Source organism: Arthrobotrys flagrans (assembly GCF_004000055.1).
Source record: "Arthrobotrys flagrans strain CBS H-5679 chromosome Unknown unitig_0, whole genome shotgun sequence".
Taxonomy (NCBI): Eukaryota; Fungi; Ascomycota; class Orbiliomycetes; order Orbiliales; family Orbiliaceae; genus Arthrobotrys; species Arthrobotrys flagrans.
Window position 1 is genome coordinate 2,061,979 of NW_027137550.1, and position 19,964 is coordinate 2,081,942.

Genomic DNA, 19,964 nt, shown 5'->3' on the forward strand with positions numbered 1-19,964 from the left:
AATATAGATCCGTAGCGCGAAGGCCAGTTTCTGCCTACCCGCGAGAAGTTTCAAGCCTTCTGAAAACCACCACGGCACGACACGTGCTGGCATTGATTCTTAACTATTCTCGAGCCGGCGCCGCAAAGCCGAGTTTACAATTATGGCGATTGAAACTCTGGACAAGATCTTAAGAGGTTAACGTCGGGAATAATTCTGCAGCGGTCGTACTCGCTAAAGCCAGCCATGGCGACAAGCATTGTGGGTCAAAAAATCCCTCCAGAAGCTGTCGTGAAGAATCAAATCGAGCCCACCAAAGGTTTTTCTCTCTCGCCAGAGCTTGCCAGACAAGGGAAGCTAGTATCGAGTAGCGAGAAAGATATCATGAATTATACCAGCTTGGACTAGTATTTGCATTTGTGATAGGAGCGCAGGTGCGAAGTAGCTTCCGGTACGATATCAAGTTAGTCTACCGTTGACTTTTGCCAATTACAGGGTTCACGAGATATAGCCTGGGCTTTTGAGTTTCGAAGTCTAACCATTCGTCTCGTCGCTGGACCCGGGGTTCGTCTGCAAGTTACACAAAAAAAGGAACTCCAGACCGAACAATGCAGGTGTCCCCCAATTTCTTACCAGCAAATTGGTTCCCAGAGCTGAACAATTTATACAACTTCAAAACGGACGATAAGCGTGCTGACTCCCCTTGGCCTCTTGAGGCCTAGTCTCGCTGCATTCTGCACGTCCTTCCCATGCATCGAAGCTCTATCCTCGCAATTATCAAGGTCCCCACGGTTGGATTTTCCCCTGTGCCCGCACAAGCAAGAAATATTTGTCCAGAATTTGCAAATTTGGGAGGGGAAGCAATATTCCGTAACATTAATTTTTGGACATGGACAATTGCAACAGCTCTATGTCTTTATATGGTTGGGATCCACCCACTTGATCGTTGACCCAGCCGACTGGAGGTTCTGTTGTTCACTAATCATCCACATCCCCATTGTATATGCACCTTGATGTGCGTCTCTTCGCCTCTTCGCATCTGAATTTGTACAATTGTACGGTCGGAAACACTCAATTAGGACTTTTCAGATCGAATTTGTTTGTGCGGTAGACGACCAAGCCTCTCGAATTCGCCTGTCCCTTGCTGTGTCCTGCATTCTTTCCCGTACTTTCCCCCACTAGCTTAATACGACCTACCATCCCGTAGGCTTGTCTTTCGACGAGAGCGATTGAAGGCTCCCAAGCAGGGCTAGAACACGATATCTGGAATATCTAAGAGGCACGGTATATATTACAATATCGACAATGTTCAAGTTTGGGGCCCATCTCGACCTCCTCGCCCTCGCAACGGCTACTTTACTACTAGTTGCGCCTGCGGTCGCACAGACATCGAAGGCTCCAAAAATCGACCCGGTAGATAACTTCTGCAAAAGATACCAACAACAAAGTGAGCTCCATTGACAGGACCGATGTCGATTTCGGGGCTCTTGGCTTACAACCTTTGTGCAACTTCTAGGTGCCATTACATCAGAAACACTCTTTATCGATGGCGGAACAATGTGGTTCCATGACGACCCCATCGTCTGGGGTCCTACTACACAGGGAATTAGTAAGTTGCTCTCGCATGGCTATTTTTCTGTGACTGCGCTGGTATTCATAGTGCGAATTTTTTTAGACACTTTCTTGATTACGACCGACATGGACGATAGCTGGGATTGGAAGGGCAATATCTCGCAAACCTCAATCTATAAGACAAGAGAGCCAGGAAGGAAGACCGGATACGTTCCATCATTGAATGGTGGAGCCCTCTGGGCGAACGCAAATGAAACCTTCCTCTATCTTTACGGAGGAACCACGAACGCCAGTCTAAGCAACTTTTCGCTATATGCGGAGCCAGAGTCTGACAAGGAAACTCTTTGGAGATACAACATTGCCGAGAAATTCTGGGACCCGGTTAAATATGCTAAAGGATCTTCGTCTGTCACCAGAGCTTCTTTTGGAGGCAGCGTTGTCGCGCCACATCTAAACAAAGCTTACTACCTAGGAGGGGTTATTGACCGTGGATCAACTGACAAGAGCGGCGACCTACAATCCCCTAGGTTCCTTGACGGACTGTTGGAGTTTGATTTTGAGACCGAATCTGTTCGCAATATCTCGACAGCTGGACTCGGTAACAGAGCGCGCGCATATTCCCAGATGGTCTATATCCCAAACTATGGAACTTTAAACTCTTCTAGTGAAGGTGATAAGAAAGGGATTTTAGTAGTTCTTGGTGGAGAAGTCAAGAGTAGCCAAATTATTGATATGAGCGGGACTCGAAGAGGGGATATGGTAAGTTCTTACAACCTCCTCCGTATTTTCAGCATTCTAATTCCATGCGGTAGGTTCAAATGTCAGATATTGCCCTATTCGACATCGAGACCGATAAATGGTATGTTCAGCAGGCAACGCCACACGCCAAAGAGTTTCCCGCAGGACGAACAGACCATTGCATAGTTGTCAAGACCGCGCCGGATAACTCGAGTGCAAACATGTGAGTTGGGCGGCTAGCTTTTCACTAGTTCCACAAGTGTACTAATATTCATTAGATACATGTACGGAGGTATCACCTACGATGAAAATAGAACACCGAGGTATCTTGACGATGTCTGGATTTTAACTCTACCTAGTTTCCAGTGGATTAAGGTATGTGATGCTTCCTACACTTCTGTATAGCAATAAATAAATAAATGAATGCTTATATTGCCCTCTGTATAGATCTTTGAAGGTGAATCACCCCGCTATGGCCATACATGCCACGTCGCCCCCAAGGGACGTCAAATGATCACGATCGGTGGGCTTGGTGGATACTACACTGCAGACTTCAACGACAGCCAGTGCGATTGGGAAGCAAAATCAGTTGCGCTTTACGATCTCACGACATTACAGTGGAGTAGCACATACCTCGCGCACAGCGATCCTTATGAACTACCTGTCGAAGTCGCCCAAAAGGTCAACGGAAAGTAAGTTTCGACAGTCTTACTTCTCTATACTTCTATTACCCAGTGGTCTAACTTTATGTCAATAGCCAAACGGGGAATGCAACTATCATTGCGCCTCCTGGTGATTGGTCAAATCCTGATATCAAAGCACTATTCGTCGAAGTACCAAAAACCGAGCCAAAGAAATCCCTCAACAAAGGAGCTATCGCTGGTGGAGTGGTTGGCGGTGTAGTTGGTCTGGGACTGATCATTGCCGGAATTTGGTACTACTACAGAAGGAATATCAAGAAACACCCTACACCTAACCCTCCACTCCCAGAAGCCCAGCAATGGAATAAACCAGAACTCGAAGGACCTGTCAACCCCGGATTGCCACCTCAAACCGAGGAAGGCCCGAAAGGTATCTACGAAATCGGCGATACGGTCAGAGTACCTGATGCAGTTGAAACTAAGGGCAAGGAGATCCCATCCGAATTGCCTTGAAACGAACAGCACAATTTTGCTAGTGTAATCAATAATGGCTGATCATGAACTGAGGGCAATAATGAATTTTGGAGTATAGCGCTTTGGTTAACATTCACGGGAGTTTTTTGTTTCTTATTCAAACTAAATGATACCACCTTCCTTTGCATTTTTCATTTCCTAAGACAATTACACATACGGGCAATCTATGACATCGAGGCCACTTGCAGCGGGCCCACAGTCAGCCATCTTGGTTTATTTCAAAAAACAAAATAAATATGCGAAATTATGCGTGTATGTCTAGAAAGATCAGACGACCAAGCATAATGATATTTGTGCAAACTCTGCATACCCAAAGATTGGGAAACGCAGTGAAACCATGGCTGTCGCATGGGCATATATGGTGCCTAAACCTGCTATTTTTCTCTAGGGCTAGGTTTTTGAGACGCGTTTATATTCTACAAGGCCTAGGGGGCGAAGTTCGTGCATATATACATGCAGGTCGATATCTGGGTCGTGTTTACTAATCAATCAAATATCTCGGCGGCGACGGGAAACGGTAACACTTAATGTCAGGGACGGAAACCCGGGTCATTAAAACGTGGAGAAGCATGGCTTCCTGTGACTTTATGCATGGCAAGAGCAGCCTAGTATTGTTGACTGCGTGGGGAGTTATCATATTTGTGAAGGCCTGAGAAGTGACAACACAAAACATTTGTGGTATTTTGTGGCAGCATTTTTTGGGAGTGATATTTTGAGCTTTAAAATCGTGAATGTGTAGAGGCCCTGAGCTCTGTATTTATATAACCTGAAATCAATCCTGACCCGATCTGGATACGAGGCATACATAATTCTCTAAGGCTCGAGATCTGCAAATGGTGTTAAGATAAGGAACCACACCGCATGCAGTAGTGAACCCCGTCGCCAGCTTCTGTCATCAATGACTTCTCAGTGACGATATCATTACAAGAGATGCAATACTCATCCACCGGCTTCACTTCCTCGGTTTCATTAGTTTCATATACCTCCTGCGCATTTTCTCCTCCTTCGCTGCTAGGTATGCCAAATATCTTTCTCGTGATCCAATTCTGCTCGGCCGTGAATGGGTTCTGGGGGTGTGTGTTGAAGTGCTGGTGTTAGGCGAGCCAAGTTCATCTAATCCATTTTGTACGGTTTGAACTGCGTCTCTGGCCCTTTGGGCTAGGAAATCTCGGATAGATTGCTTTGGTGGAATTATATTTGAAATATTTGAATTTTAGGACGGATTTAATGAGTTTGAAGGTCAAGGACGAGGGAAAACTAGACAAGCATGAAATAATTATATGACTTTAGAGCAAGAGTGCCTGAAACCATGGAAGAGGGTATATATATAATCCTGAGTATAGCCTGAAGGAAATTTAGAACCTAGATCCAATCAGCTGCGTTTTGAGCGACGCAGTAGGCACATAATCTAGGAGATACGTTTCAGTATTCCTCTATCAGTATCGTGATTTTTGTTAGATATCTGTGAACTTATGTATGTGTGAAGGTGACATTAATTTAACTTGTTCGCTTTGTTAGCCGATATGTATCTACATCAGCGCAGGAGAAATTGAAACAACCGTGCAAACTTGCCCTCTCTCTACGCAATTTTACTTTCTCAAGGACTCGGTGGATTCCCCTTCGGTTGATAAATATTAAATCCCCCCTCGTCCGATTCCAAAAGAAAATCACCAAACTTCAAGCCTACCTCAAAACCCTTTCCCTCGCAATCTCATAAATAAAAGAAGATAGCAACAACTTCCTATACTCCAAAAAATGGTCACAAGAAAGAACATCCACTAAATTCTACAGCCTAACAGGTGCCACGAAGTTTCTAAGCTTGACAAGATCCTGTCCACTATCCGACCCAGACTTACCGCCTCTTCCAGACAAAACCGATCCTGCAATGCTTTGGAATATTCGGGCACTCGAATGCGCTATCTCCCACAACGCCGATCTTCGGCTTCACAACAAGGCGCTCTTCCTACATACCTGTATCAGTTGCGAGAATACTACTTTTATGATGATAGAAGGGAAGAATGGGTGTCCTGCTTGCGAGGATAGAGGTGGCTTTGCGCTAAGGTGTACTAAAAACGGGTGTAAAAACCATCTTCACTTTTAAACTAGCTATGTTGTAGGTCATATAGGTAATCTCGTTACGTAGGTCCAGCTAGCCTCTACAAATTAGTTCTAGTTGTAGGGTATGTAAATGCTCTTGTTCCGTTAACTATAAATCATAGCCAAAGTCTACGGTACTAATCGCGCATTGTATTGATAGCTATGTACGAATCAATTTAACTATATTAGGGGCCTACTCAAGTATATTGAAGCATAGGAGTCCGAATAATACAAGCCTTAGTATAAGACAATGTCTGCCTTAGTATATTCACTTCTATTCAATTATTCCTATTGTCTAGTGCCTTAGGTTTTACCTTTCTCCAGTCATAATGACCCTCTTCTAAGGTTTCCAGAAAATTTGAAAGCTATGAAAGCATATATGGGTTTATGACCACCTCAATATTTTGTCTTGTACCTAGGCCTAGATCCTACACTTCTTAATAGTATATATAGCGATTACTTTTGACCCTCAGTATTATTATTATTATTATTATCATTATTCAGCTTCTGATTCTCCAGCGCAGCCGCTCTATCAGCTTGATCCATTGCAGCTACTTCTTGGAGTTGTTTACGAAATTCTTCCCTTCGCTCTTCTGTTTTGCGTCCCATCTCTTGGAGTGCCCCTTCGTAGGTCTTTTTTCTGTTGTGTAGTCTCTTTCGTAATTTGTCGAGATATTCTTGTTCTTCTTCGCCTCCGGCGCAACTCATTTTTGCAGTATGTGAGATGAGACTTTGGGGTAGGCCTGATATTGGTGAATAGGATTTAAGTGGTTGGGGTCTGAGTAACGGTGAGACTTTGGTCTGGTGGCGGAATTTGGAGAAAGAGTCTTTTGGCTACGAGGTTAAGAATATTTACGAGCACTGTGGTGACACTTGATGATGATGAAGAACTCGAACTGTAAAGTACCACAAAGCACTGGTTTATATGCTTTAAGTCCATTGCAGTTCCTCAGGAGAACTTCTTTCTTTAATAAAATTCTGTATCATATTCGTAAGATTATATACATGTTGATGCTTAGAGTAAACGTCTGAGGATCGATCTGGCGAGGCACTTAAGTGTAGTTGACTGATGTTGTATTTGGAGGCTAGTTTAGCATCTCGAACTTGGAGCTAGCAACTAGCAAAATTGTGAAAAAGCAGCTGGAGAGCCGGTAGATGTGACGCTTTGGTCTGCACTTTCCATTCTTTACCCGTGTCATGTGAAGTTAACGTTCGGTTTATATACTTCACTTAGGTGCTAAGTACTTGTTGTAAGTAGCGGATAATGATCCCCTTATTATAAGAATTAAGTGGACTAAATGTCATATAAATTGTGTTTAGGAATCGCTAACTATGAAGAAACACCTCCCGACAAAAGGAAAGAAAAGGGGGGCAAATAGAATGAACTCTATCAATTCAGAAGCTAAAGATCAATATGCAAAAGTTGCCAACTCCAAAGCGCATCAAAAATATGCAAAATACAATTTGTTCCAGAAGTCGATGGCCAATAATATGTTTTATTCGTGCTTCTGCTTCACCGCATTATCTCTCGCGGTTTCCAAACTTTTCCTCACTTGTTCGATCGGTTCCCCTGGTAATCCAGGACTCAGCCCTAACCCTATTCTTGTGGCACTTCCTCGTCCTGTCGTCATTCCTTCTGCGATGATATCGTTAGTCTCTGTATCTGCCTCATGATGACTATCTCTTTTTTTACCCTTCCCAGGTGGCAGAGGCTTTCCTAAGAAGCTATCAATGACTTCCATTCTCCGTCTCTCTTCTTCAAACTCCTCTCTCTTTCGTTTCTCGATAGGGTCTTCTTCTTCTTCTTCGCTATCGCTTGAGCAATCACCTTTATCACTCCATACGGGGCTCATTTGCCGCTCCTTCGGTTTTTTAGGTGTCACACTTCCAGAACTTCTTCCTTCTCTTTCATCTTCCTTGACCAAGAGGAACGCATCTTCAACTTCACGTTCTCCGCCTTTCCAGTGTTCTTTTCCATCATCTGCTCCGAGATGGCCGGTAGAGGCAGTAGGGGTATCAATATCAAACGCCCTCTCCTCTCCTGTTTCTTCATCATCTCGGGATCGTGCTGCAACTGTATCTCCGAAATGTGTTTCAACTAGATGTTTCACCACAGGCCATCCGTACGCATTCGAGAACTCGCGGCGGACAATAATGTTGTTATGGGCATCTGGTTCAAGTCTAACTAGGACCTTTCTCCAACTGATTCCGTCATGGAAGGCTCTTGCGATCTTCTCTTCGGGTTTTAGGTTTCTGCCTGCGGTAGACTCCGACTTGATGCTTCCGGTTGGAGAATGTGGATAGGTCGGAGAGTGGGTGCCATCTTTGAAAAATGTCGGACTGGCTAGGACGTTTAAATTCCCTGACGATTTCGATGCTGAGGGAGCAGTAGATGTTGTAGCACTCGTTGGGCTCACGATATCGCTCGTCTCTGAGTTATAGGAGGCGGACCTGGATATCCTGCCAGCCATTTGTTTCTTTGGGGTCGTTGCGGGAAGTGGTGGGATGTCGGATGGGTGGTAGACTCTATCGTGGAAGATAGTCCTTGGGCGAGTCTCTGGGTTGATCAAGAAGCTGAGAGATGGAAGTGGCGGGTTTAAAATATCACCGGCAGCCTCTAGTAATGTCGTCCGCGGTGGTGCCATCATCTTCTCGTAGTTTTCAGCATCCGGACCATCATCTGCAGCAGTTGCTTGGCCTCTCGCTGTCTTCGTCGGGTCATCATCTATTATGAGTGTTGGGGTCGTATCACCCGTATTTGAAGAACCGGCCATGATCGTGCTAGATGACTGGGTTGCGAGGTCACCGTTCGTCAGAGTTGTCGATGATGGTGTTGGCGTCATTGTAGATGGCGAGTCCACGAGGTTTTCAGTGATCTCGGGTTTGAAAAGGTTGGAAGCCCGAGAGCTCGATAGTGTGGGGTCGCTGCCATCAGCCAAGGGGCCAATTGTTTGCGATCTTGAAAGAATCTTTTGTAACTTCTTCTCATATCTTGCACCCGCATGCGGTCTAAACAGTGTCCAGAAAGACGAAAAAGCGTTCGGGGCTGGATGGTCTGGCTTTGGCGAAGGTAATAATTCTTGACTGTTAGAATGTCTTCTTTGCACGGGGTCTTTTGTCAACGGTGCCTCGCCAACTTGATTCCCGCTGTGCTCACTCTCTGCAAAGGTAATCGAATCGACTGATGAGCGACGCTGCCAGGAACGCCTCGGGGTGCTGTTACCGCTAGTAAGTTGCCCCAGGCCCCATCCGACAAGACCGCTCACCTGTCCGATTGGTCCTTCATTTGCCCGTCGAGCTTTCTCCACTCGTCCGAGGCCCTTCCAATCGAGGAATAGCAAGCAAGACGTCCTCAATGGCACAACGCCATCATTGACAACGTTTGCATAAACGGTTCGATTCCTAAACATCTTCAGCACCTCATGTGCAGGGCCCATTGGTAAGATTCTTAGTAATGGCTTTGAACCAGGTGCCTGTGACTCCTCACTCTTAACGCTGGCACTACTAGGCATTAGGTTAAACCCATTCATCGCCGAGGTGGCCATACTTGGCGCCCTCCACGTCAGCCCAAGATCCTGGCCTGTCCGCCCAACAAAGCCAAAATCTAGCGCGAACTTAACATAAATTGGATTTTCGTTAGACAATCCTAAGAATGGGGTTGCAAGCGCTACGAAGTTGATTGGTTGGATCTCGGTGAAGAAGTTTGGATCGTGTGCATGGATATACGCGATCGCGTACGTTTGTACTAGGCCACCGAGCGAATGGCCGATGAAACTAATGCTGGTGACTTTGTACTTTGCATCAGGATTAGGCTCATGCAAGTCATTAGTGGAAGTTCGCCAAAGCCCATTAGACTTCTGGCTCCTCAAACTGGTGGGAAGGGGTCGATCTGGATATGCTATGGAAAATGCATATCGTGCCAGTCTCTTTCCAAGATACTTGATCCCCCTTTCTGTTCGGCAAACATTGCCGTGGAAACCTCGGGTTATGACTTGCTCCTCGTCATCATCATCCTCGTCATCATCTTCATCAACTTTTTCGACATCACCGGTGGAAACCCCTATATCCACTTCTTCCGGTACTCTTGCTCGTCGCCTTTGTCGCCTTCGAGCTTCACGCAGTTCCTTTGTTGTCTTATCGATAGACTCCTTCACGAATAGCATGTCGGCTCCACAATTGGAATGAATTCCATGGGTTATCAGCACTAGGTGCACCTTTTTCGGTCCTTTATTTGTTTTCTGCTCTTTCTGAACTCCTTTTCTACCGGACATTAGCTTATTTTGTTCTTCTCCGGGGAAAGGAGGTAGGTTCCAAATCTGCTGCGTATTCATCACCGAATACTCAACCGCATTTGAAAAGGTCCCCTGTTCAAACCCGGTACCATAGATATTCAGGGATCTCTCGTCCCTTGCAATCGCTAGATCGAAGTTTGTTTTCGCCGATGCTGAAAAGATCATTTGAGAAACAATTTCGATAATCCAGGTCACTTTCTCTTCCTCTCTATTTGTGCCTTCAACTCGATCTCCAATCCTATGTCCGGGATTCGCTCGTCGTTCTCGCTCCCTAGCCATGACCTCTTTCCTCATTGTCGCAGGGACGGGTAGCTCGCATTCCCATGTGCTTCCGGCTTTGAGATTCGGCTCAAATTCAGGGTATCCGCCTTCTTCCCGAGGATTGATAACGGGTGACCAGTGATCATAGTTTTCGGACTTAACGGAGCAATATAGGACGAAGGGGCCGTGGAGGTAGGCAGCTCGGAGAGGTATAGCTTCTGTATTCTTGATTCGGAGATGAAGAGCTGTAGGAAGGGGTAGGATTCGATCGCGGGATGGATAATATGTTACTTTGTAGCTATATTGTTACAAAATCAGTACAAATTCCGGAAGTTAGATAAGGATTTCCACATACCGCAAGATCTCGCCAATCTTGACGCTGCCGGTCGTGTGTAAGAGCAACATATCTGCTTCCTTACGAGTAGCCTCGTGGTGTAGCAGCAGACTCCTTCTGGCAAGCGATTCGTTTGTAATGAAAGGTTCAGTGTGGAGGTGAGACGGATGAGCCGGGCTGTTGACGATGGCGGCGACAGTCGGTGAAGGCGTCCGCAGACCCTGAAGAAAGTTCATGAGAATAGCGGACGGCAGAAGGTCCCCGTGTAGTCTGAAAAGACTACTCGTCGTACCCGATCCCTATCTCTTAAGAAAAGTGGCCACGAGTTCGGCCGGTAGTTGTCGCTTGCAGCGACAGGATTGGAGAATATCGTTTCGAATTTCGTAATCTGGCTGACTATCGACTAGTGTAATGATTTATAGATGTTACGGCGACAGCCTCGCTGGAATAGCAGAGGGCGAAAGATAGGTAATCGTGGGATGTCGCAGGCGTATGCTCATGATGCTGCTAACAAGGCTGAAAATAGGGGTCCTTTGAGTTGCGACCATCAAGGCTAGCTGGATGGCTAGCTGGCTGACTGGCTGACTAGACCAGTCAGGCACGAAGAAGAATGAGGTATGACGTCGGAACCGACCGCGATAAGTATCTCGACCACTTCAGAACTTTGGCTTGTGAACAAAGCTAGAATGCCCTTTCTGACAGGCGCCTTCGATGCAGGTCAGATGCCAGATGATGTCGGTGAGCAGAAGAAGATTATTGGCACCTCCTTTCGGTAGCTGTCGGCGGCGTCGTATGCTTGTTCCGGATGCTTTGTGGTTCCGAGCCCATGGGGTCACATTCGGATTTGGACCTTGATCTCAGCTGCACAGCCCCGCGCCAGATTAGGAAGCCGTCACACAACGCGCGAAATCCAACAAGCTGTTTCCACTTTGATATCTCCGTCGATGAGCGCGTTTTGTATCGCAACTTATGTCCACTTAGGACAAGCGTGAAACATGGGCAGCTTTCCAGCTTCATCCTCAGTCAATTGTAGGTGTCGGACACTTAATCTTGAACTCACGAGGTAATCTCGGAGTATGGATGGATTTGGCGGGTGAAAGCACCAAGCTAGAGCACTGAATTTAACCGAAAGAATTGGAAATTGAGAAGAGAATTCTAGAAATCCATTCTCACAATAACTTAGCGTTAGCTATAAGTTTTAGATTAGCCTTGTCCTATGTAATACCCGGAGAAGCTTCCTTGGGTGGAGCTACTTTACTATAGCCAAGACCAAGAGCTTCAGCTTCACACTAGAAGTGTCTAGTCCACAGACTAAAATTATCTTGGCTGGGCTTGGTTCTTTTAACCTCCATCTTTCTAGAACTTTGCAGTTCTGTGGATATAAACATTGTTCTACACATTTGTCTCTTTCCACTCACACTTACACCTACTTTCACAACTTTACAACCACATACACTCTTCACCGTTCACGACGCCAGATATCCCAGGATACTTTCCCTTAGATATACTATCTAGGAGGTCAGATCATATCACGAACTGGATTGCCAGACCGCCCAAGAACACAGTTGTGGCCAACCGGCTTCTGGGAACGAGACCGCTCTATCCCAAGAACGCGTCCACCGATCTGAGAAACGCGATCTGGCATTCTAGGCAAACTTCCACCATTACTTACCACCACCCCACATTTTTCGGTGTAAGATATATCGTGAGACTATCGATATATCAAATCAACTCCTAGAGAAACAACTGCGTTCGAGCGCCACCGCTATGCATCTACGACGTGGGCATCAGACCTTCTACGACACATCTGGTCCTCTCCTATGCTTGGGAAGAGCTTAGACTAAGCATGATACCCTAAAGTCTGTATTAAACAATCACGACACTAAAAATAATCTACTGTGAGGGACAGATTTGGTTAGTGGATGGAGACATCGCTATCCACAAGTGAGTTTGTGGACTCGGTTTAGGAGCTTTGCTTGTTGCAAGACCGGCCTCAAAGGTTCTAGAACGGCAGCCGCAGTTCTCACCAAAAAGGATTCTTCCAGACTCCTCCATGGATCTAAAAGGTCTAGCCTAACACTTGGACGTCCATTACTATCAATCGATACTACAATATCGATATCTACAGCCCAGGATGACGAAGGGTTTTTCCATATATATATACGCCTTTTGACTGCGAAAAGGGCCACATTTCCCCATTCTTTACCCTTGATGGCTACTTGTCATCAACACTACACTGACGCCCATGGTCATCCCTCAGATATATCCATCATGTCCCCTCGCTCTTATATTTGGTTTGACTTCTTAACCATGCCCTCCAGATAGCATTTCAACACGTAAAATCATCAGGGAAGGCCGGTTTCTCTGGATGATATATTTGAACTATACAGCCGTGTCTGTGATCTCATGAAACGTGTTACTATGACAAATATGAAGAACTGAGCACTTAGCCATGGTGTCAAAAGATCATCAAACGACGAACTTGAATACGGATAATGCTTCGAAGTAGGCACCTTCAGAAGCTTGAACCGTGCCTCTACCTCATGCAAAAAAGGCATAGAAACTTTCAAATACAAGTACCCGAATTTTATGATCTGGCTATCCGAACTTCGGGGTCGATCATCATTGGGACTTATGAATTGCGATTTCGATATATCAAGTAACGAAAATATAATCTGCGAAGAGGTTGCTTCGATCATCTCAGATTCTATGTTTGTAGAGAAGAAGCATTGAGAGCCTTCAATAAATCCATGGAGGGAAACATCCTGTCCTTAATATGCAACTTACCCTTGCTAAATTTATAAAAAAAAAGGTGCAATTTGGGATATAGACTGGTGGAACTTCTAGGAAGACGATTCGACTTTTTTGGAATTCTTACCTCAGAGCAATACTAGCCGATATACACAACTGAATGAACCAACGATGCTGGGCGTTTCGAAGTCCTTAACCAGAACAGAACAGAAATATAACAATTGAATGGTCGGTCGATATCGTTCTTGGCCCCAAAAGGAATCTAGTATAGAAGGCATCGGATGGCCTTTAAATTACAGATGAGCATCCGAAGGCATAAGCCTCGAATGCGATTCTTACCGATTTATCGATTGCGTTGGCTTGAAATACTGCTGATAATCTTGAACGAAGGGCATGAAATTTCGAAACCAACTTGTACGATGCATGTCCACGAATGACTACCACCCGACTTTTACTCAGTATGTATATATATACCTTCGACTTCCGCGCCGCTTTTTCCAACCCTTGGTTTCTATCATCGGATTGGAAATCAATGCTTTTAAAAAAAACATATATATCGCATCGATTAATTTAGTCAAGGTCATTGCAATTTCATGCAAATTCTCCTCGCCCCGAACAACAGCACCAATTTGGAACCGTGGTTGAGGAATACGACGATGCCGCTCGATCAGAACATAAGATAATAAGAAATGTCGATAGCGTCCTTCCAACAAGAAGACAACGGTGGAAACAGTGGAGCAAAATATTTATGAAGCCATCCCAATGGGTGTGTCCACATACCAAATTTTTATTCACTGTCACCTCAGCACTATGAAACGCCATCAGAGTTGGGTCAGCTGCTTCCCTATACACATATATTTGGCACATATATATTTATACTTCGGCTCTCCAGGTTATGGAACTCTGTTTTGCGAAACGATGATGATCAAAATACATCGAAATATAGGCCAGGCCTGTTTCTGTCTGGATATGCATCAAAATACAACTTCGAGGGGAGCTAGGTCCGCAGTTGAAAGGTAACGATGGTTAGTGAAGAAGGATCATATTACCTCTAGTAGTGGTAATTTAATATAATTTTAGGTGACGACGCAAACGAATACTAGTCGAACATGGTCGATGTATGGTCTATTAGCATGAGAATATACTAACGACAATATACGATAATATTGTTAAATATCGACACGTTGCGTAGCATAAAAAATTGCAGAGGGTACTATCAGATCTTATCAAAAAAATTAGGCCCACGGTCCAACTGGCTCGATTACAAAGGAGCTACAAAGACGAATTCGACCGAAACAGAACCTCCCGCAGTTTCGGGAATCATCACCAGTCATCTCTGCTATCTCTACGTGAGATGAGAGATCAAACACAAATGATGGCCTGCATATCAAAATTTATTATCCATACGCTTTGGAGGTACAGCCTATATATCACTGCTATTACAAGGCTTATGAGTTTACATTATAAAATATAAAAACAAGAGCAGTTCTTCTGAACAATATTTTCGGATATGCAACAGATGACCTATGATCTATGGAAGAGCTTGACAAGCAGGCCAAATGGAGATATATCGATAATATCCTCCAACGAAATCACGACTACCAGAATTTTGTTGGAATATATCCAAGTACCTTTCTAAGGAAGACGAACAAACGGCTACACATCAATGGATACGCTTGCCCTATCAGCACTGCGCCCTGTGTATGTCGCTGTGTGATCGTATCCCTCCAAAAGCGAGAGTTTCTCTACGCCAAAACCCCGAAACAAACCAATTGCAAATTCCTTCAACCACTAAATGCTAACCGAGCGCACGGAATAATGCTCCTAATATAATACGCATATATATCGAACATAAAACCCTGACTTCGGGGAAGAGGAGCCAAGGATTATGGGACGGTCTGGCATCAACCGAGAGTTCCGTCGGACTGCATCTACGCACCATCTACAATATTGGCTGTGGCGGGAGCATGATATTATAGGTTCAACTCCTATCCGGTCATGCTATAACACATATATGGCCCTCGTACGCTGGGCCGTCCCTCCTAAAAATTTACAAAATTTAAATAAACATGGTATTAAATTAAATATTATTGACTTAGTATGGGATACTATCTTTGATATTAGCTTTCATATTATTTTTTAACCGAAAAAAGTTGTATGCGTTGGCCATGTCGTTGGCTTGTGCTCGCACGGTGTCGAGACCGCCACAGATCTCGCAACTCCACATTTTTGGTAGCGCTTCGAGTGCGAGAGCGCAGCCGAATGTGACTCATAAAATGACATCTACGTCGATCAACCGATCATTCCGGCCCATCATATTCATGACCCCAATCTATTCGATGTTTGAGGCGGTCAGATAGCGCTAAGTTCCGGCAATTATACCAGTATAGAGAGCGAACTCGGTCTCGCAGATGAGTCGCTGTTTTGCAACTATGTATAGTCTCAGGGCTGATCGACAATAAACAAGTGTCGACTGTATGCTACTACAAATGCTCCTCTCCTACCTCATCGATCCTGATAATATACTTGGAAATGATTGACTTGTGGGAAATGCCTACATTCTTGTGTGTGCTAACCCTTTGTTTCAAAAAGGTACCCAAGGATGACGAAAATATAATATAAGGTTCCCCCCAAAGCCAGCTCAATACACGGCTAGGATACCTAAGAAATGGAAACCATTGCAGCCAAATATATGAATACCACGGAAAGTCGTATAGAAGCAACACGATTTAGACGCGAATATATATCTATACGGCCTTTGGCGAAAGTGCCAATGACAGTATATATATTTATACACCAAACCCACCTTCGAACTACTACCCACAGGCAATACACCTAATATGTCAGCGTCCTCCAGACGTTACGCCTAAGCATGCAGCTAAGGCTTCAAACTACTTTTTCTCGTCAGGTTGTGTCATGTACCATCATGGCAATACCTTTGGGGGCGTATGAGGAATGTGGCTTGGGTAAGCGTATTAATACATCTAGCAAAGACAAAGTAGTCGTAATTTTAGATACAATCAATTCGGTACGATGAATTATCGCCAAACCTGTAAAGAAAATTTAGCAATGCAAAGCGCACAAGCCGCAGCTTATGAAGCTTAAATGAACCACATGAATCACATCACACACTCGGTATGGTCTTCACTCCCCATCCGGGGTCATATCCCCCGTTACCAACATATATATACCTAGCCTCGAAACCAGGCACAGAGGCGGCCAGGGACGCATCGATGATTGGGTAATAATATATATTCCACATTCATCACGGAGATGAGACATGCCGAAGAGGACGTTCGCCATTACGCCCACGATTAGCCTTTTCCTACGGCAGGAGGCCACAGCAGCTTGATGATCTCGAGGTTAACATCAATATATAATCCACAACTATAAAGAGGATGAGAACTCCGAAGATGAAATTCCTACAAGTACGGATAAAGACAAGGGAATAGTGTCTGGACTCGATTATCACACACAGAATATGACTCTAGAGAAAACCAAATATAAAAATTAAAAGTAATTTAATTAGAATTGAGATTTCTATGTGAAAAAGACGCAGACGCGATGTTATGAACAATTTGAGAGAAGCGCCGTGGACATATAGTCCATGAACTGAAAGATCGAAACAGCCGAGTTCATACATGAGATCAATGGCGGCAAGGAAGAACGTTTGAAGCCTATATATATCAAGGAAGAAGAAACCGGGTGCACAGAAGAGGTGGGAGTAGCATTTGATGAAGCAATTTCCATGGATTATTATGTGTGGAATAGAAGGTAAACCCAATCATGTGGAAGAATGGTGATCGGTAAACAAATACATTCCATCTAGGCCCCTTTTCACGAACTGATAGCTGATGTTTTTGATAAAAACCCCTGGGTGCTGTAAAGAGCGATTTGGAGATGGTTACCAAATATAGATGCTGCACAATCTTAATTCACCAGAATGATGAAGTTTCATGCTCTACCGTCTTGTATACTAAATAAAATAGAAATGAAATTCATCACTAGAAAAGACTAAACTAATACTTGCTAAATCCACATAATTTAAACACAGAACGAAAAGAGAGTATATTCACCACAATTGATAGACAAAGATCAAAGAAAGCTCCAAAAGTAACCACAAGAAAAGAGAGAAAGGGGTCATAATCAGATCATACAAAGCGTACTCCCAATGCCTAATAACCCGAATCCACAGACCAAAAAAAAAAAAAAGAGAAATCTAACTTTTCCTCCGGTGAATCTAGCTAAAGTTTTTGTATCAACAAAACGACCGCAATGTTATTTACCCCTCGTAATATCACGAGGGGGTGTTAACCATGATGCATAGGTGTATATATGCCAAAGTTCCGCACGAGGAGGGGTAGCTAAAGGCTAAATTCACCACCGTTGCCTCCAATGCCCTAAAGCGCTAAAGAAAGAAAGAATGCCGGAAATAAAAGGGTAGGTCGTTTTAAAAAGTCTCTTCCGTAAACACACTACTCCTCCCCGTATCCGTACTCTTCCTAACCTTATTCTCATCTCCAAACGGATTATTCCCCTTACTTGCACCACTAGCAGGTCCTCTATTCGCCGCAATATCATATCCAGGTCTTGGACTCCTACTCCTACTCCTTCCTCTAGGTGGACTATCATCCTCTTCATCCCATCTTCCTGTTCGTCCTCCACCGGCAGCATTACCACTATTATTATGTCTCGAAGTATTCGTATCAACTCTCAACCCCATCTCTGCATCTTCTTCATAATACCCTCCATAACCCCTTGAATCCCATGCACCCTCGTCTTCACCCAATGGTCCGAACTCTCCACGAGAATTCGACTTCTTCTTTCCAAATATCCCCAAGAAGTTGCCGTTATTATTACCGCTTTGGTTTGAAGAGTTTTTATGACGGGAACGAGGACCTGTGGATTGGTAAACGGGATTTGAAGATGGAGGACGGAAGTAGGCGATTAATGGCGGGGATGGGAGACCTAGTCTTCGGGCGCGGAGGTTTAGGTGAATGACCCAGATTAGACAGCCGAGGACTACGCCGCCGGCGATGACGATGAGGAGGATGGCGAAGGAGGAGAGCATGGTTTGGAAATGCGGGTGGTGGATGATGTGGGTTAAGGGGTGGTTTGAAGGTGTGGGTGTACTATTTGTACTGTAAGTGTAGCTGTGGTGGGCGTTGCTGGAAAGGGAGTGATGGAGGAGTTTAGATGGTCATGCTGATATGATGGAGGTTGGTAGATGGGAGGGTAGAGGTCGTGGATGGCGAGAAGGGGGCGGTTGTGGAATGTCGGGAGGGATAAGCTGAGAGAAGTCGCGGAAGAGCTAGGAGCAGAGCTGGGTTTGATCTCGTTAGGTTAGGGGAGAGATGTGACGTTGTTGCACGCTGTGTTGCGACCAGCACGGAACCTCGAGAGACCCCCCCAAAAAAAAAAAAAAAAAAAGCCAGATCTCAAAATGTTCGAATTCGTCTCGATGGAGCAATACAAATAAAGAGAAAAATAAAAATCGGTTCCAGCGATTCAGTTTTGTATGTTAACCAGCTATACCCATATGCGGCTGCTTGCTGCAGGAAAGATGAGGAAAAGGTGGATCGGATTGTGGCTTCTAATTATGGGTTCAATGAATAAGCACTTTTTCTCCATGAGGGTCTGGTCTCACTCCAAGCACTATATTACTTTGCTTGTGCACTTACACCTACAATCAGAACTTGGCTCAGGGCTGAGAGGTTGAAAAGACAGAATAGAAGGGGTATATTTCCCGGGACTTTGGAATTCCAAATCCGAGGCTGACCCCTTCCCATCCTTCCTTCCTTTGCTTGGCGGAGGCTTTTAATTTTTTTTGTTGTAGACGCTGTTTGTCTTTTTTCCTTCTTTATCAGAATTTTGATCGACTGGGGCTTGGTTGGCTTAGTCAGTTATCATGGTTTCATGAATGGAGTTAATATATCGAAGGGAAGCTAGTCGGGGGTTGATTCGTTGGGCGGTAACTACGGATAACATGGGACTAAAAGGATACGGCGGGGAGATCGCGATCTGATAATGATGGCCGGGCTAGGCAGGGTTATATGTAGGACGAACGCTTAATAGCATGCATTATCACTGTATCACGTCTACAAGAATCTTGGGACATGAGTATCAAAGACATGAATTCTAGAAATCAAGCTGAGAGTCTTGACTTCTTGTATTTTATATCACATGTACATTATAAGCACGGATAATGCCGACATACTAAGGGAGGGACGTCACAGTACTGGTATACCCCGCACTAGAAGGTATACGTATGAGGGTGGGATGAGTCGTCTGATCCGAGGAAAGGAAAAGATCCAAGTCTCGTCCGATGATTTGGGATGCCTGCAGGGACTTCAGAGCTCCCCAAACATACTTGCTCCTAAACACAGGGTTGGAGGTCCAGAGCGCGAGTCTTCGTTTAAACCTTCAAATTGGAATTCGGGACATCCGGATGCAGATAAAAAATCTACATACGATTGACCCCCCAAATATTTAAAATATTAATACTTCGTAAAATAGGTATAATTCCAGCCGCCATTCTTGTATTTGAAGAACCCTCTAACCATAACGTTAACCTCAGAAAACCTACGACGCATTGCATTGAACCCCCATAGTCGCAGTTCATCGACCATGGCATCAATTGAAAATTTGTGCCAGCCCAGAAAGTCTGCAGCAGCAGCCTTAAAAACAGCATTTACCTATACCGGCAATGACTATTTGGTCTCCCCGGAACTTTCTCATTTCCCAGGAATCTTTTGCTTAAAACTT

At 44.7% G+C, this 19,964-nt stretch overlaps 3 protein-coding genes across 3 annotated transcripts; 1 reads left to right on the forward strand and 2 right to left on the reverse strand.

The window, feature by feature from the left end:
• Positions 1-1,284: 1,284 nt before the first annotated feature.
• DFL_003698 (uncharacterized protein) lies at positions 1,285-3,443 on the forward strand (the record flags this gene model as incomplete). The annotated part of the gene is made up of 7 exons (XM_067632671.1): positions 1,285-1,426; positions 1,496-1,588; positions 1,655-2,310; positions 2,364-2,512; positions 2,568-2,664; positions 2,737-2,981; positions 3,047-3,443. 7 exons carry the CDS (start codon positions 1,285-1,287, stop codon positions 3,441-3,443), a joined length of 1,779 nt encoding a protein of 592 aa, XP_067490918.1.
• A 3,614-nt stretch (positions 3,444-7,057) lies between these two features.
• Positions 7,058-10,684, reverse strand: DFL_003699 (uncharacterized protein; the record flags this gene model as incomplete). The annotated part of the gene is made up of 2 exons (XM_067632672.1): positions 7,058-10,412; positions 10,470-10,684. 2 exons carry the CDS (start codon positions 10,682-10,684, stop codon positions 7,058-7,060), a joined length of 3,570 nt encoding a protein of 1,189 aa, XP_067490919.1.
• A 6,965-nt stretch (positions 10,685-17,649) lies between these two features.
• DFL_003700 (uncharacterized protein) lies at positions 17,650-18,270 on the reverse strand (the record flags this gene model as incomplete). The annotated part of the gene is made up of 1 exon (XM_067632675.1): positions 17,650-18,270. The coding sequence occupies one exon, from the start codon at positions 18,268-18,270 to the stop codon at positions 17,650-17,652; it is 621 nt and encodes a 206-aa protein (XP_067490920.1).
• Between the last annotated feature and the right edge of the window lie 1,694 nt (positions 18,271-19,964).